General features: G+C 42.2%; 1 protein-coding gene across 1 annotated transcript in view; it reads left to right on the top strand.

Moving 5' to 3' along the window:
* Positions 1-11,541: 11,541 nt before the first annotated feature.
* LOC126293219 (homeobox protein Hox-A1-like) overlaps positions 11,542-19,064 on the top strand; it is a gene marked incomplete at its 3' end in the record, with an annotated part of 51,365 nt that continues 43,842 nt past the window's right edge. Inside the window, 1 exon segment of the mRNA XM_049986341.1 lies at positions 11,542-11,767. Within this exon segment, the coding sequence (XP_049842298.1) occupies positions 11,542-11,767 (226 nt within the window).

Here is a 19,064-nt window from a genome sequence, read left to right as displayed (position 1 = left end):
ACGCAGTGAGCGCTCAGCTACGCTCAGCTCTCTTCTGCAAGAAGGAAGTCAGTGCCAAGACTAAGTTATCTGTGCACCGTTCAATCTTTCGACCAACTTTGTTGTATGGCAGCGAAAGCTGGGTGGATTCAGGTTACCTTATCAACAAGGTTGAGGTTACGGATATGAAAGCAGCTAGGATGATTGCAGGTACTAGTAGGTGGGAAGAATGGCAGGAGGGTGTCCACAATGAGGAAATCAAAGAAAAACTGGGAATGAACTCTATAGATGTAGCAGTCATGGCGAACAGGCTTAGATGGTGGGGTCATGTTACACGCATGGGAGAAGCAAGGTTACCCAAGAGACTCATGGGTTCAGCAGTAGAGGGTAGGAGGAGTCGGGGCAGACCAAGGAGAAGGTACCTGGATTCGGTTAAGAATGATTTTGAAATAATAGATTTAACATCAGAAGAGGCACCAATGTTAGCACTGAATAGGGGATCATGGAGGAATTTTATATGGGGGCTATGCTCCAGACTGGACGCTGAAAGGCATTATCAGTCTTAAATGATGATGATGATGATGATGAATGTCTACTGATAAGTACGTCCATATAAACACAAATGAGGTGAGAGAGCGCTAATCATATCGCAGAAAGTATGAAACTATCACTTAGGCGTCTTGGCATTTTCGTATTTCCTGCAGCAAATGCGCTGCTTTCGTGTGGTGTGACTTTCATACGTTTCAATTGGCTGAGGACAGCCATAGCTGAAGACAGAAGAACCACCACGAACGGAACTGGAGGTGGGATCAAACTGCAGAAACAACGGATTTGCTACTGGGACTCCCACATTCCGTTAGTATGGGTAATATACCCATCCTGGTAATTTCGATGCACACAAAGGGAATCATTGTTGATAATAGGCACAGTGACTATAGACTCACAAATAACGCCAAATAATTCGAATAAATAACAAAATATAACAGAAAAAAAATTTTGTCTTTCAAGGTGTTTGGAACCGCTACTATAAATTCAACGTGCTTGCCAGCCCTTCCCGTTCACCATTGCACTATCGGTGATATGTCAAACAGATTGCTTGCAATTATACCTACGTCAAATTTATGTATATGTCTAATAACTGTCACTCTACGCCTTTTTTTATTCGAAATGTTGTAGGCTTACTTGCGTTTCTTAATATGATTACTGTACATGAACAGAGAAGCGTATGTTATAAAAAAGTGTAAGTTAACTGAATGATTTTCGCATATTTATTATTTCGAATGTGAATAGTATGCGTTGTTTTATTGTTTGGTTAGTGTTTATAAAGCAGATGTTACGCCATTTCGGCATAGGACAGTCAGTTAGAAACGAAGCTTTATTTTCGGATATCTTTAGCTTCACGCTATTGCTTGTCAAAAAGATTTCGACACTCTTGAAAGTGATTACGAAGTGGTATGTTGTGTTTCAGTACCTGTGCCGATCCCGAATCTCGCCGACACAGAGAGGAATGAAACACCACTGTTTCGAAACAGTGAACCACAGCCGTTCCGAAACACTGAAACAGTTCCACGTATCGATACACTGTATCGAAACATAGAAACAGTGGCCAAGTCTACTACACAGCCGGCGTGGTAGGGGAGAGGATAGACTCTTGTATACGATGGTTGTACAGTAAGTTCCGATTGGTCGCGAAATGGAAACCACAGTTGACACACACAGAGGCTACGGTTACTACAAGCCATACCACAAGTTGGGAAACGGGGCCAAATTTCTCGTAGTTTGCTGTCGAGTTGAGATTTTCACACACAAATGTTTTATTCATATCTTACAGAAAGTAACAGTACGGCAATAAACAGCCTTTTCAACAACAACAAAAAATGGTTCAAATGGCTCTGAGCACTATGGGGCTTAACATCTGTGGTCATCAGTCCCCTAGGACTTAGAACTACTTAAACCTAACTAACCTAAGGACATCACACACATCCATGCCCGAGGCAGGATTCGAAGCTGCGACCGTGGCGGTCACGCGGTTCCAGACTGAAGCGCCTAGAACCGCACGGCCACACCGGCCGGCAAACAGCCTTTTAAACACGCCGTTCATCTACATCTACATGACTACTCTGCAATTCACATTTAAGTGCTTGGCAGAGGGTTCATCGAACCACAATCATACTATCTCTCTACTATTCCACTCCCGAACAGCGAGCGGGAAAAACGAACACCTAAACCTTTCTGTTCGAGCTCTGATTTCTCTTATTTTATTTTGATGATCATTCCTACCTATGTAGGTTGGGCTCAACAAAATATTTTCGCATTCGGAAGAGAAAGTTGGTGACTGAAATTTCGTAAAAAGCTCTCGCCGCGACGAAAAACGTCTATGCTGTAATGACTTCCATCCCAACTCGTGTATCATATCTGCCACACTCTCTCCCCTATAACGCGATAATACAAAACGAGCTGCCCTTCTTTGCACCCTCTCGATGTCCTCCGTCAATCCCACCTGGTAAGGATCCCACACCGCGCAGCAATATTCTAACAGAGGACGAACGAGTGTAGTGTAAGCTGTCTCTTTAGTGGACTTGTTGCATCTTCTAAGTGTCCTGCCAATGAAACGCAACCTTTGGCTGGCCTTCCCGACAATATTATCTATGTGGTCCTTCCAACTGAAGTTGTTCGTAATTTTAACACCCAGGTACTTAGTTGAATTGACAGCCTTGAGAATTGTACTATTTATCGAGTAATCAAATTCCAACGGATTTCTTTTCGAACTCATGTGGATCATCTCACACTTTTCGTTATTTAGCGTCAACTGCCACCTGACACACCATACAGCAATCTTTTCTAAATCGCTTTGCAGCTGATACTGGTCTTCGGATGACCTCACTAGACGGTAAATTACAGCATCATCTGCGAACAACCTAAGAGAACTGCTCAGATTGTCACCCAGGTCATTTATATAGATCAGGAACAGTAGAGGTCCCAGGACGCTTCCCTGGGGAACACCTGATATCACTTCAGTTTTACTCGATGATTTTCCGTCTATTACAACGAACTGCGACCTTCCTGACAGGAAATCACGAATGCCGTTAACGGCAATCAAGTAATTACAGCAATGCAACAGTTAAAAAATTTCTTTTAAAAACGGCAGTCAAGTCATTTATAGCAATACAACAGTTTAAAATTAAAAAAAGAACAAGAAACAACACAGAAGCTAACAGTACGGCAATAACAGCCTTTCAAAACACGCGGCTAACGGCAATCTAGTAATTTATAGCAATACAACAGTTTAAAAAAATTAAAGAACATTAGTAAACAGGCTACTAAAGTAAATACAGAACTTTGTTAATAAAGTACGGTGAGGTAGTGAAGCTACCAACACCGCAATTTAAAAAAAAATCTAAGATCTCAGCAAACACACGATTACTGGCAATAAAGGAATGGAGGAATTTCAAAAGTTTTTAAACAAAAGTGTCCTGGAATATCATTAGAACATAAGAGATACGATGGACCCGTGTAAGGCGGCCACAAATCACCCACTTAGGAATGCTCAGGTCAGACAGAATACTGACCAATTTAGATACGCCCGTAAACACAATTGCCACTCTCAGACTGGTCACTACACCGACTTTTAGCCAGCGAAACCTTGTAATAAGATGGCTTAACTTGATGACAGAATTGGAGCTAACCTCGTGCAAGGAAACGTTACACCACACAGTCCTGAATGAGCGACCGCATGATCAACCAACAAGAAGCATGAATTTCCTCGTACCACACGACAGAATAGGGAAACAATTAAACTGCCAAAACTACACCTCCCATCGGGCAGTAACGAGAGGAGGAGGAAATATCACTGTCTTCAATTACACGGGTGCCGGGGACAGGAAATCCGATCGCCGGAGGTCACAAGGCAGAAGAGACACTGGTTACGCAAACTTATTACTTAATGATTAAACCTTCCAGTAACTTAACTTGCAATTATGCTCGAACAGGCAGTACACGACCTCTGTTGGAAAGGATCCACACATCCGACCGCGCACGCGTCGCCAGTGTACCCAACACGCCACGGTCACGAGACAACACGCTTTGCCACCGGAGTTTACGTCTTCTCTGCAACGTTGACGGGTAGTGACCGCTCCTTCATGTTAGATGTCTTCTTTTTAAACTCCAGTGTTGAAACGGAGGAGTTACAGAAGCTTGTTAACGTCCCACCAAGGCGAAATGAACAGCAACTACTCATGGGGTGAGTCTGTATACAACCAACCCGCGGGGAACTCTTCTGTCAACTCGACCCGCTCGTTACACACAACCGACATACATCCCGTGGCGACTCGGTACAACCGACCACGCCTGGTCTGCGCTGGAGAGCCGCATTGCCCTTCCGTGTCCTCCAGACTCTCTCTGGGCACAACGCCCCTACTTCCGCGCCACCACACAAAGTTACAACCGGTCAAACACCTCACTTCCTCCATAGCAGTTTCCCGGAGGCAAACGCAGATATCGGTAGCAGAGGGAGAAGAGAACCAAGCAGCTACTTAATGACAGACAGCATATCAAACAAACACGTCAGGGGAAGGAAAGGAAAACCAATGCAATCTAAATACAAGGTGTAGCACGAGTCGATACACGACTCAACAGTGAAAACCCAACTGGTTTATTTCCAACAGTTAGATACACCTTCGACCTACTTCTCTACACAGTCGCCGCTCCAACTTCGAGTATTGTCATAGTGTTGTATCAACTTTCCAATATCTTCGTCATAGAAAGCAGCCGCCGGTGCTTTCGGCCAGTCATCTACACTGGTCTGCAGCTCGTCTGTGGAAAAATTTTGTCTTCATAGCCAGCGGTTCCCGTGAGCACAGATGAGACTCAAGGGCAGCCAATTACGGACTGTATTGAGGGTGGTCAAACACTTCTCATCGGAAACGCTGCAGGAGCGTCTTCATTGCCCCTACAGTGTGCGGCCGAGAATTGGCATGAAGGAACCGCTCGACGGTTGTGTTATGTGGGCTGCATGACGCAGGCGAAATCTGTGACCAGGCCCTCATACTTGGGGGTAGGCGCTATTACCTACACATCTTTACGTGCTCACTGTTCACTCAGAACCGGAAAGAGCGACGCGTCACGATCGACGGGCGTACTAGAGACACTGCCCAACACATCTGTGCAAAGCTTTACCGGATTATCCCAGTGGTTTCCTTTCCACGACCGATCGGAACTTACTTTCTGAACAGCCCTCGAGAAATATAGTAATAAGCAACCCTGACATCGAGAAATAATTGAAAGGTTTGAAAGCAAATAAATCACCAGGTCGGGATGGAAGAGAAATTCAGTTTTACAAAGAGTACTCTACGGCACTCGCACATTACCTAACCATTTCTCGTGAATCTCTCGCACAGCACAAAGTTGCAAGCGACAGGAAAAAGGCGCACATGACTCCAGTATACAAGAAGAGTAAAAAGATCGGGTCCACAAAACTACAGACCAGTATCTCTAACATCGGTTTGCTGTAGAATCCTTGAACATATTCCCATTTCGAATGTAACAAATTTTCTTGAGACTGAGAAGCTTATGTCCAGGAATAAGCACGGTTTTAGAAAGCCTCGCTCGTGCGAAACTGAGCTTGCCGTGATATATTACGAGCTATGGTTGAAAGGCAACTGTTCCATATTTCTAGATTTCTGGAAAGCATTTGACATGGTACCCGATTGCAGGCTGTTCAAATGGTTCAAAAGGCTCTGAGCACTATGGAACTTAACATGTGAGGTCATTAGTCCCCTAGACTTAGAACTACTTAAATCTAACTAACCTAAGGACATCGCACACGTCTATGCCCGAGGCAGGATTCGAACCAGCGACCGTAGCAGGCGCGCGGTTCCGGATCGGAGCGTCTAGAACCGCTCAAATTTTACGAATAAACGTCATTCATTTTTTAATAAACGTTTTATTGAAAACTAAAAATATTAGCATTGCTTCTGGGGCAAATGGTTATGGCAGTTTTTACGGAGTAACTAGAAAAAAATGATAAATTTGCTACAATCCATACCAAATAAGTATTGAAAATAGCGGTTATTCAAAACTGAAACAGCCATCTCTAGCAGGAACGTGTGAGGAAGACTGAAAAATTTTAGAATGCTATGATTCTAAAAACAAATGAAATCTCTTTACGTTTGACAGTTACTTTCTATGTTTTGCGAGTTGATTGCCGTCCAGTTTGTTCGATTTGCTCTAATATTTTGTTAATTATTATAATTCAAAGAACCTGTATAGATTGAGATGTGAATTTAACTAGAGAACATTTCCTGGTTATAATTTTCTTACGGGTTTGAATCGTCATTCACCTCTAAACAATGTGAAAAACGGCTTAGAAATGCATCTGCCGAAGAAGCCCCATCTAAGGCGACGATTTTTGACACAGCAAAATCAAGAGATATCAGATTTTTTTCTTAGTGATGAATTTCGTGAAGGACGCCCAAGAACGGCTGTTACTGACGAAAATATTGCTAGTGTTCGTGCAACGCTTGAAGGAGATAGACGGATGTCCTGTGATTTTATATTGTTCCCGTTGGGCATTGATAGGACTCAAATCCAAAACATTTTACATCAACTGTTAGATGTGAGAAGACTCAGTTGTCGATGGATTCTCCATATCAAAAGCGACAGTGCATTCATTGGTGCAGAAAAACTGGAAAAATTCGAAGGAAGCACTTCATTTTTGTAAAATGGATTCGCAGACTGTGACTACATATTAACCGCAGCTGCGTGTGACGAATGAAAATTTGTTGCAGACCGAGACTCGAACTCAGGTTTCTCCACTTATCATAAGCGGTGGCCTCAGATCATTTCGGCTATTCAAGCACTCCCCAGTGCCAGTCCAAACCTCCATATGTCACGCGGTCAGAATCTGAATGCCTGCCCTTTTGTAAAACGGAGCATAGGTAAACTATTATAATTTCGAGCCGACATTTTACCCCGCCAGGCGTGATTATACTATTATTAATGGTGACAGTGTCAGTGCAAATAGAGTAACTGTATTTGTTGCAATACAGTGGCCTTCAGACTTGCATTGTATTGTAAAAAATGTAGTAACTGCACGAACACAGACACTGTCGCTATTAATAATGAAATAATATTTGGTTTGTAATATCGGCAGTAGTGATGAATATTGGATTTCTTGTTATGACTCTGAAAAGAAATATCAATAGTATCAACGCTTCTTCGGAAAGGAAACTAAGTCTGCAAAAGTCCTATTAATTCACAGTGTTGATAACAAGACGGTTGCTGGCTTTTTCAATAATAAGCCTCATTGCTGCTACAGCATTAAAAGCCAGTTGGCACATGAATGGCTGTTTACCGCAAATTTTTGAAAAAATCAAAGGAAAAATTCTAAAAAGAAAAAATAATTTTGCATAATGACATCACTGCATATAGAAGAACTAACAACTGAGTGTCTAGATGCTCTGAAGCTCAGCACCATGTACCCTCCACCATATTTCCCTGTAACAGTACTTTGTTATTTTCTTTTGTTACCGTAAATTCAAGATAAAAGGAATGGAATCACTTTTCGCCATCAGATGAAGCAATCCTACGTCATAAAAAAAAAATAGTTTCTGAACTAGCAGACGATGAGTGGCACCTCTTCTCCCAGAACTGGTTTCATCGAATGCAAAAAGTATTTGATGTCAAGAGCGAATAATTTGAGAAAGTGTGAAAACTTTTGGATCGTTTTGAATCTTTCACTAATCTAATTTCCTGAATTCGAATCAAGAACAGCGGGCAACATCAGTAATTTAGAAGTAAATATCCCCGGAGCAGTGAAGTAACTTAAGTCACATAATAAAAGCAACTCTTCTTGTCCGGATCGTATACCATTTAGATACCTTTCACAGTATGGTGATACGGTAACTCTATACTTAACAATCGTATACAACCGGTCGCTCGACGATACGTACCCAAAGACTGGAAAGTTGCACAGGTCACACCAATATTCAAGAAAGGTAGTAGGAGTAATCCACTAAATTACAGACCCACATCGTTAACGTGGTTTTTGTAACATACATTGTCATCGACCATTATAAATTTCTTCGAACAGAACGGTCTATTGACACACTGTCAACATGGATTTAGAAAACATCGTTCTTGCGGAACACAACTAGCTCTTTACGCGCACGAGTGTTGAGTGTTGTTGACAATGGATTTCAAATTGACTCCGTACTTCTAAATTTCCAGAAGGCTTTTGACACAAGCGGCTTGTAGTGAAATGGCGTGCTTAAGGAATACCATCTTAGTTATATGGCTGGATTCTTGTTTTCCTGTCAAAGAGGTCACAGTTCGTAGTAACTGACGGAAAGTCATCCAGTAAAACAGAAGTGACCGCTGGCGTTCCCCAAGGTAGTGTTATAGGCCGTCTACTATTTCTTAACTATACAAACGATTTAGGAGTCAATATGAGCAGCCGTCTTAGGTTGTTTGAAGATGATGCCGTGTTTATCGATTAGTATACTCATCAGAAGATCAAAACAAATTGCAAAACGATTTACAACATATATCTGTATTGTTCGAAAATTGGCAATTGACCTTAAATAATGAAAAGTTGAAGGTCAACCTCATATGTTAAAAAAAATTGTTAAATTTCGGTTACACGATAAATCAGTGCAGTCTAAAGGCCGTAAATTCAACTAAATACCTAGGAATTACAATTACGAACAACTTAAATCAAAAAGAACAAATAGAAAATATTCTGAGGATGGCAAACCAAAGATTGCGTTTTATTGGCAGAACACTTAGAAAATGTAACAGATATACTAAAGAGACTGCCTACATTACGCTTGTCCGTCCACCTTTGGAGTAGCGCTGCGCGGTCTGGGATCCTTATCACATAGGATTAAACGGAGGACATCGAGAAAGTTCAAAGAAGAGCAGCACGTTCTGTATTTTGGCGAAAAAGGGGAGAGAATGCTACTGGCATGATATAGGATTTGGGATGGACATCATTAAAAAAAAAAGCGTTTCTTGCTGGAGCGGATTCTTCTCACGAAATTTCAATCGCACGTTTCCTCTTCCCAATGCGACAATATTTCGTTGACGCCGACCTACATAGGGAGAAACGATCATCATGATTTACACTACTGCCCATTAAAACTGCTACACCACGAAAATGACGTGCTACAGACGCCGAATTTAACCGACAGGATTTGCAAATGATAAGCTTTTCAGAGCATTCACACAAGATTGGCGCCGGTGGCGACACCTACATACAACGTGCTGACGTGAGAAAAGTTTCCAACCGATTTCTCATACACAAACAACAATTGACCGGCGTTGCCTGCTGGAACGTTGTTGTGATGCCTCAGGAGGGTAATACGGAACGCCGTGCTGAATCCCAACAGCCTTACATCACAAGCAGTCGGGATGACAGGCATCTTATCCGCATGACTGTAACGGATCGTGCAGCCACGTCTCGATCCCTGAGTCAACAGATGGTGACGTTTGCAAGACAACAACCATCTGCACGAACAGTTTGACGACGTTTGCAGCAGCATGGAGACCACGGTTGCGGTTACCCTTGACGCTGCTTCACAGACAGGAGCGCCTGCGATGGTGTACTCAACGACGAACCTGGGTGCACGAATGGTAAAACGTCATTTTTTCGGATGAATGCAGGTTCTGTTTAGAGCATAATGATGGTCGCATCCGTGGTTCGCGACATCGCGCTGAACGCACATTGTAATCATGTATTCGTCATCGCCATACTGGCGTATCAGGCTGTGTGATGGTATGGGATACCATTGGTTACACGTCTCGGTCACCTTTTGTTCGCATTGACGGCACTTTGAACAGTGGACCTTACATTTCAGATGTGTTACGACCCGTGGCTCTACCCTTCATTCGATACCTGCGAAACCCTACATTTCAGCAGGATAATGCACGACCGCATGTTGCAGGTCCTGTACGGGCCTTTATGGATACAGAAAATGTTCGACTGCTGCCCTTGACAGGACATTCTCCAGATCTCTCATCAATTGAAAACGTCTGGTCAATGGTGGCCGAGAAACTGGCTCGTCACAATACGCCAGTCACTACTCTTGATGAACTGTGGTATCATGTCGAAGCCGCATTGGCAGCTGTACATTTACACGCCATCCAAGCTCTGTTTGACTCAATGCCCAGGCGTATCAAGGCCATTATTACGGCCAGAGGTGGTTGTTCTGGGTACTGATTTCTCAGGATCTATGCACCCAACTTGCGTGAAAATGTAATCACATGTCGGTTCTAGTATAATATATTTGTCTATTGAATACCCGTTTATCATCTGCATTTCTTTTGGTGTAGCAATTTTATTGGCCAGTAGTGTAGAAAATTATTGTGAAGATGGTTCGATGAACCTCTGCCAGAGTGTAATTTGCGGTATATCCATGTAAATGGAGATACAGACGTAGATGTAGATATTCTGTGCTGATTTGACTGTTCATTATAGTCAACAGTTCTTGTAGTTCTTCCTTACTTTCAGAACAGATCGCAATGTTACAATGTGAATCGTGTCACCGACACCATTTCAAAATGGATTCCGAACCCCCGATGACCTTTTCTTTATCCTGTCGTTGCCTATTTGATGAACAGGTTGCACAGTAGGGGGGAAAAACTGCATAGTTTCCTTCCAGCCATTTCCACTTCTGTCGGTAAACCGGACCGGGTACTACACAAAGTTGCAGTCGCTACGCAGCGTAACCGGTTTCTTGCAATGGGCTTATTTTGCATCGCAGCCGTGTCCGCTCGCCTTACCTTATTTTTACAGTTTTCTGAGATTTCAAGTCGTTGCCATTTCATTAATAATAGGGATGAATTATCTGTGTGAATCCGCAATCACTGTGATTACCGGGTGATCAAAAGTCAGTATAAATTTGAAAGCATAATAAACCACGGAAATATGTAAATAGAGAGTTAAAAATTGACATAGTTGTTTGGAATGACATGGGGTTTTGTCCAAATAAGGGAGGGACAAGTCCTAAAGAATATTATATACTTCGCTAAATTCAACTCAATTTTGATTTCAGACGATCCGGCTGACCTGCGACATACCGCGCTTGGAGGTCTACATCGAAATTTTGTTTCGTTCTGACGGCACCTCCGCCATTGCTCTATGACATTTCTGATCGAAAAAATTCCGCTTTGTGGAGGATATATCAGTAAATATTTTGACCAAAATTGACATTGTTATCTATAACACATCCCGAGAATTCTCAAAGAACATGCTTTTTTCGGGCCAAATGCAGTAAAACTCCCCTTGAGTGAAACGACGAAACTTGGAGAATGGCTGAAAAACATTCATATAGCTCACATGGCGGGAGGGACTAGTTTGTTTCGTCCAAATGAGAAATAAAAAATTGCTGAATGAGAAAATAATCGATTGAGCAGTCTGATGTTACGACCAGTGGATTATCCCGTCCCTGGTGGAGAGCTGCATCAAACCGGACTGAAGACGTCAACATCAGTGCGGTGAGCCACCAGGGTCCCTCGCCTGTTCTGGCGTTTCTTTCCTTTCCCCCGGTCCGCCGTCGAGCAGCGATGGACGTCCGGCTGTTTGCGGTGCTCTCCGGCAGAGCGCGCCCCGGCCGCAAGATGGCGCCATCCGTCTTGTTGACGCCTGCGTCGGACGTCGCGGCGTCGCTCGGCGTCGGCGTCGGCGTCGGCGTCGTCCCTAATTGGCCGGCCGGCCCGCCGCCTCCCCCTGTCACCCCCGCCCGCCCCCGCGCCGTCGAGGGCTCCACCCTCTGGAGCCCGGCGCTGCCAAGTTCCACTCTCGGGACTCCAAATTAACAGACTCCGACTCCCTCTTAGCTGGCAGAGTCCAGACTGCCCGGGGGACGTATTGTTCAGCGCGTCCCACTGATACCCCCTCGTCTGTTAAAGTCTCATCGACAATGAAGTTAGTGAGGACCTCTGGCCAAGTCCAAAAGTTTCCACAAGATCACAGACAACTTCTTGCAACAGTTTACCGTAACCCCTCGGAGCAGAGAAAGGTACTTGGCAGTTAGGAAAAAAATTGGCGAGGTGCAAGTAGAGCTCGGGCATTGAGCATTCCGTACAAATTTAATTATGCGTATAGACTGTTCATCCATTGCCGAGAATCGAGAATCTCTAGCATTTTTACCTGTTTGATATTCCCAACCTCACTCGTTACAACCTGTAGGGTACTTCCTGTTGACGTAGAATCATTAAATTTTGCAAGAATCAGAATTTCATAGTACAAATAGACGAAAAAAATTTGTGAACACATCAAAGGAGAAAAAAATTTTTTTTTCATTTGTTATCGGACTTCAGAATTGAAATTAAAACATTCTGGACACTCTTGGAATTTCCAAGAATGATATTTTGCTAGTATCAATGTCGATAACAGTCAAAAATCGTCGACAGCGTCGTTTCGCCGAATGGATAACCTGTCTATATACACACCTGTCTATATACATACCTGTCTATATATCGAGACATTGTAACAATGGAAAATTGTACTGAAATAAAGGATGATTTGGAAAGAACTGACACGTGCTGAAGCGAATGGCAATTGAATCTCAATGTAGACAAGTGTAATGTGCTGTGAATACATAGAAAGAAAGATCCCTTATCATTTAGCTACAATATAGCAGGTCAGCAACTGGAAGCAGTTAATTCCATAAATTATCTGGGCGTAGGCTTTAGGAGTGATTTAAAATGGAATGATTATATAAAATTAATCGTCGGTAAAGCAGATGCCAGACTGAGATTCATTGGTAGAATCCTAAGGAAATGCAGTCCGCCGGCCGCGGTGGTCTCGCGGTTCTAGGCGCGCAGTCCGGAACCGTGCGACTGCTACGGTCGCAGGTTCGAAACCTGCCTCGCTCATGGACGTGTGTGATGTCCTTAGATTAGTTAAGTTTAAGTAGTACTAAGTTCTAGGGGACTAATGACCACAGCAGTTGAGTCCCATAGCGCTCAGAGCCATTTGAACCATTGTTTGAAATGCAGTCCGAAAACAAAGGAAGTACGTTACAGTACACTTGTTCGCCCACTGCTTGAATACTGCTCAGCAGTGTGGGATCAGTACCAGATAGGGTCGATAGAAGAGATAGAGAAGATCCAACGGACAGCAGCGCGATTCGTTACAGGATCATTTAGTAATCGCGAAAGCGTTACAGAGATGATAGATAAACACCAGTGGAAGACTCTGCAAGAGAGATGCTCAGTAGCTCTGCACGGGCTTTTGTTAAAGTTTCGAGAACATACCTTCACCGAAGAGTCAAGCAGTATATTGCTCCCTCCTAAATATAACTCGCGAGGAGACCATGAGTATAAAATCAGAGAGATTAGAGCCCACACAGAGGCATACCGAGAATCTTTCTTTCCATGAACAATACGAGACTGGAACAGAAGGGAGAACCGATAGGGGTACTCCGCCACGCACCGTCGGGAGGCTTGCAGAGTATGGTTGTAGGTGTGGATGTAGAATTAAGTTTGTACGGAAACCACAGTGCTTGCTTTTTAATCGTATTCTACCACTTTTCGGAAGTATTTTTTCGCTAAAAATACACGAGTGTGCAAAACCTTAGCACCACATTAACTTTAATGGCAAACATAGCTTGATTAGACTTGGAGCATGCACGGTAACAACTGCTACAGTGTAGTGCAGAAGGGAACTGAAAGGAATTCAGAGTCAGATGAAAAGAAACGACACTTAGGTTGAAAAACAATAATTAGACAGATGTCAGCACGATTCATGATGGTCCCCTGAAGATGATAAAAAATTGGACATTATTGTTATTAGGGTGCGTGAATGCATACTCTGCCCTTGCAACGCTCTCCCATGTTGGCCACAAGGTCGGTAATGAATTACTTGTGGTAGGGTGATCAATTCCTCTACCAGCGCGCTTCTCGACTGTTGCATGGTCGTTGGTGCATCTGGACGTCCTACAGTACGTCTTCTTTATGCTCCCACAAGTGCTCGGTGAGATTTAAGTCGGAGTAATGGGCAGGACAATCCATTGGCCGAATATCCTCTCGTTCCAAGACGTGCTACGCCTGCGCCATTCGATGCTGTCGAGCATTGTCGTGCAGAAAAATGAAATCAGGCTCGCATACACCCATGAAAACAAAGACAAGAGGAAGGAGTAAAGTGTCACAATAACATTGACCGACAGAGTGCCGTGTTCAAAGATTTGGAGGTCAGTACATTGTTGGAACATTATGTCTCCTCGCACCATAACACCTGCACCACCAAAATGATCATATTCGGCAATGTCGGACGTTCCATCGTATGGAGAGACATGGCAACAAAATGACCCCAGAAAATTATTAAATCTTTGAAAAATAAATTTTCTGTTGGGGTAGATGACATCTCTAATAAGATATTAAAACAATGTGGAGCAATTACAGCTGATGTTCTGAGTCACACATGTGATGCATGACTAACGTATGACATTTTCCCAGACAGGTTAAAATATGCCATTGTCAGGCCCCTCTACAAAAAGGGGGACACCACAGATGTCAATAATTATTGGCCAGTATCCTTACTTACAGCATTTTCAAAAATTTTGTAGAAATTAATGTACTCGAGAGTGGTTAGCCATCTCAACAGTAATAGGATACTTAGTAAATCACAGTTCGAATTTCAAAAATGCTGTTGCACTGAGACAGCAATATACAATTTCACTGTCCACATAATAGAGTCTTTAAATAGTAAAATGCCACCAATAGGAATTTTCTGTGACGTGTCCAAAGCATTTGATTGTGTGAACCATGACATTATGTTACAGAAATTACAATTCTATGGTATAAATGGAATAGCATATGAGTGGTTTGGAGCCATACCTACAGAACAGGAAGCAAAACGTTTCCTTATATGGGTCAAGTGATTTAAAGAAGTTTGCAACTTCATCTAACTGGGGTGAAATTACATTAGGTGTTCCACGGGGTTCAACCATGGGTCGGCTCTTGTTCTTGATGTATGTGAACGACGTCCCTTCCTACCTGAAACAGGGACCTGAACTGACACTGTTTGCTGATGATACAAGCATCGTTATTATTCCGCTAAAACAAACTCCAATTGAAAATTATACAGATAAGGTCTTTGAAAAATCATTAATTCGTTTTCTGCAAATGGGTTTGCTCTAAACTTTGAAAAAACACAGTACATTCAATTTTCTGCTGCAAAAAGTACAGCTCCTTCAATAAGTGTAACACATCGACAGAAGTCAGTAGACACGGTAGAGGATACTAAGTTTTTGGGTGCACATATAGATGAGAATTGTAAAATTCATATTTTTGATCTTCTAAACCGACTAGGTTTAGCAACTTTTGCAATCCGAATAATTTACAACTTTGAGGATATATAAATTACTAAACTAACATACTTCACATTCTTGCACTCTTTAATGTCATACGGAATAATATTTTGGGCTAACTCAAGACTTAGACAAAAGTATTCGCTGCTCAGAAGAAAGTAGTTAGAGTAACGTGTGGGGTTCATAGTTGCACATCTTGTAGTCATCTTTTTAAAAGGTTGAGAATTCTTACAACAGCCTTACAGTACATTTACTAACTAATGAAAATTGTTCTCAACAACATGGACCAGATTAAAAACAACAGTGACATCCATGATTATAATACCACAAAAAAGAAAGACTTACACTATCTTTTATTCAACCTACCTTTGGCACTGAAAGGGGTAGCATATGCTGCTATAAAAATTTTCGACAAATTACCACATGAAATAAAATGTCTGCCAGACAGCAGTAATAGCTTCAAAAATAAATTGAAATCACATCTCATTCACAACTCCTTCTATACCATAAATGAATTCCTGAATAGGAAGAAATAAATTTATAAATATAGTATATGAATTTTGTGCCATTTAAGGGTATGGGGTAAATAGCAGAAATATTAATCTTAAACTCTGTATTGTAATATATATTAAAAATTTTTGTTTTATATGTGCATTTTTTCTGCACTTGACACGTTCCACATCATAATGGCTACCGTACTGTGCAATTGATCAATGGAGCACGCAACCAACCAACTAACGAACTAGACATTGTCGAACATGATCGTTTTGGTGTTCTGGTTGTCACGGCGTGGGGAGGCATAATGTACCAGCAGTGTATTGACCTCCAAATGTTTGAACTCGATACACTGACTGGTCAGCGATTTTTTTAGGGATGCATGCAGCTCTGACGTCGTTTTAATGGGTGGCAGTGATCGACCGCATAGGACAGAGCAGGCGAAGGAGCTCTTAAAACAAAAGGATATTCTTATAAAGTGCTGACATCGTCAGAGTGCGGGCGATCTGTTGTATTATGACTACTGAATAAATTCTCGACTGCCAAGATCCTTACTCATACAGATGACCAGTTTCGGCAAGCCTCTATTGCCACCTTCGGAGCTGCAAAAGATGGGACCGAAATGCTAGATACAGCTACATAATTTTCTTCAAACTTTACAATACATGAAATAGCAACTTACCTATCTTTTCATCATTAGATAATGTCCTCCATCAGCGCAGTAAGTGGTGCTATACAATGCTCTTCCACGTTGGTATCGTGAGCTACTCTAGAATTCACTATGTTCGTTTTATAATAACAGCTGTTGACACACACATTATTGCGGCGATTATAAGAGCTCATATCCATCACCACCTTACGACTGCCAGATCCTAGCGTAAACACTCTTAGTAAAGTATAAGTTAATCAAATGGCGCAGTGGTAGTACAAAACGATACAATCATCTCAGATCAGATTAAGGATCTGCCATCCCACACAATTACGTCTGCCTACATTATCATCATGACATATAAGCCAAGTCATTATTCTACATTTTTAAAAACTGTCTGTAAAACGATGTGCTACATTAATGAAACGTAACCTTTTCATATCATTTTAGAAAATTTCTAAAATATTTTATAAACGTTTTTAATATTCTTTACGTAATTTTCCTCTTAACAAAATCACAAGAATCACCGTAACCTATAACCGCTTACAGTTCAGCTAATGTACAACTAATGGTGCCACACCTAGGTTGATTTTAGCATATCCGGGAATCGCTCGATGTCTACTTGTACAGACGTGACATTTCATCAACAATACATTCACGGTACGTATACCAACAATGGAGCTATTTCATGTTTGTGCTTTTGTTGTCAAGTGCGATGTTGACGTGAGCTCACCGAAGACAACATGTTACTCCAGGTCTAGGTAGAATGTTGTCACCTGACGCCTATGTACAATCTGATCACCTGATTTCAGGAAACACACTTCCAATGTTTAATATAACCTATGTGCAATTATTTCACCATGTCGGTTTCCAATCGCTCTTAAGCTGAGCCCATGACTAGTTCTACCAGCGCAGTCTTCTGTATGCATGTGTTAAAACAAATATCTCCGCATGATACTCATCTTAGATGACTATGTCAAAATGCCATCATGCAACAAAATAAGGCCAGTGTCCATATCTTCATGATTTTAAAAACATTTTCCCAAAATAAATTTATAAGGCATTTTTATAGAGAATTACATTATATACCAGTCATTATTAAAAAAAACTTTTTAAAGGTGATTTCAATTTTTTTAACATTCTTTATTATTGTTGTTGTTGTGGTCAGTCCTGAGACTGGTTTGATGCAGCTCTCCATGCTACTCTATCCTGCGCAAGGTTCTTCATCTCCCAGTACCTACTGCAGCCTACATCCTTCTGAATCTGTTTAGTACTTTCATCTCTTGGTCTCCCTCTACGATTTTTACCCTCCAGGCTGCCCTCCAATACTAAACTGGTGATCCCTTGGTGCCTCAGAACATGTCCTACCAACCGATCCCTTCTTCTAGTCAAGTTGTGCAACAAACATCGTTCTCCAATTGTATTCAGTACCTCCTCATTAGTTACATGGTCTACCCATCTAATCTTCAGCATTCTTCTGTAGCACCACATTTAGGAAGCTTCTATTCTCTTCTCGTCTAAACTATTTATCGTCCATGTTTCACTTCCATACAAATACCTACAGAAACGACTTCCTGACGCTTAAATTAATACTCGATGTTAACAAATTTCCTTGCCATTGCCAGTCTACAATTTTTATCCTCTCTACTTCGACCATCATCAGTTATTTTGCTCCCCAAATAGCAAAACTCCTTTACTACATCTTTCTTAATATCAGATTCATAAAATGACTCTAAAACGGTTTTAAAAATTATCATGTATCTCTTATAATGCCATATCTGAGCTACTTTTGTTCTGCAAATGGAATCTTACGCCCACTCCCTTGATGTAAAACCCAGCAAAAAATGGTTCAAATATCTCTGAGCACTGTGGGAGTTAACACCTGGGGTCGTCAGTCCCTTAGAACTTAGAACTACTTAAACCTAACTAACCTAAGGACATCACACACATCCATGCTCGACGCAGGATTCGAACCTGCGACCGTAGCAGTCGCGCGGTTCCGGACTGAAGCACCTAAAACCCATCGTTCATATGTGCGGTACATTTGGGAGACGTACAGCAGAGCGTCCAGATGCACCAACAACGATCCAATACATGTTAACCGCGCTGGCGGTGGAGTGGAACGCTTTATCACAAAAAATCCTTACGAACCATGTGACCAGCATGAGAGCAACCATATGGCCAGCATGAAAGAACGTTGCACAGCTCAAACGTCCTATTAAGGACCATGTCCCTCTTTTTACACTAAAGGGGCAAAGAAACGGGTAAACGTGCCGAATATCGCGTAGGGTCCCCACGAGCACGTAGAAGTGCCACAACACGACATGTAGTGGACTCGACTAATGTCTGAAGTAGTGCTGGAGGGAACTGACACCATGAATCCTGCAGGGCTGTCCATAAATCCGTGAGAGTATAAGGCGTTGGAAATCTCTTCTGAACAGCACGTTCCAAGGCATCTCAGATATTCTCAATAATATTCACGTCTGGGGAGTTTGGTGGCCAGCGGAACTGTTTAAACTCAGAAGCGTGATCCTGGAGCCACTCTGTAGCAATTCTGGACGATTGGGCTGTCACATTGCCCTGCTGGAATTGTCCGTCGGAATGCACAATGGACATGATTGGAGCAGGTA

Source organism: Schistocerca gregaria, chromosome 10 (assembly GCF_023897955.1).
Source record: "Schistocerca gregaria isolate iqSchGreg1 chromosome 10, iqSchGreg1.2, whole genome shotgun sequence".
Classification (NCBI taxonomy): domain Eukaryota; kingdom Metazoa; phylum Arthropoda; class Insecta; order Orthoptera; family Acrididae; genus Schistocerca; species Schistocerca gregaria.
Note: the sequence above shows the minus strand (reverse complement) of the source record. Positions and strands in the feature narration are given on the sequence as shown.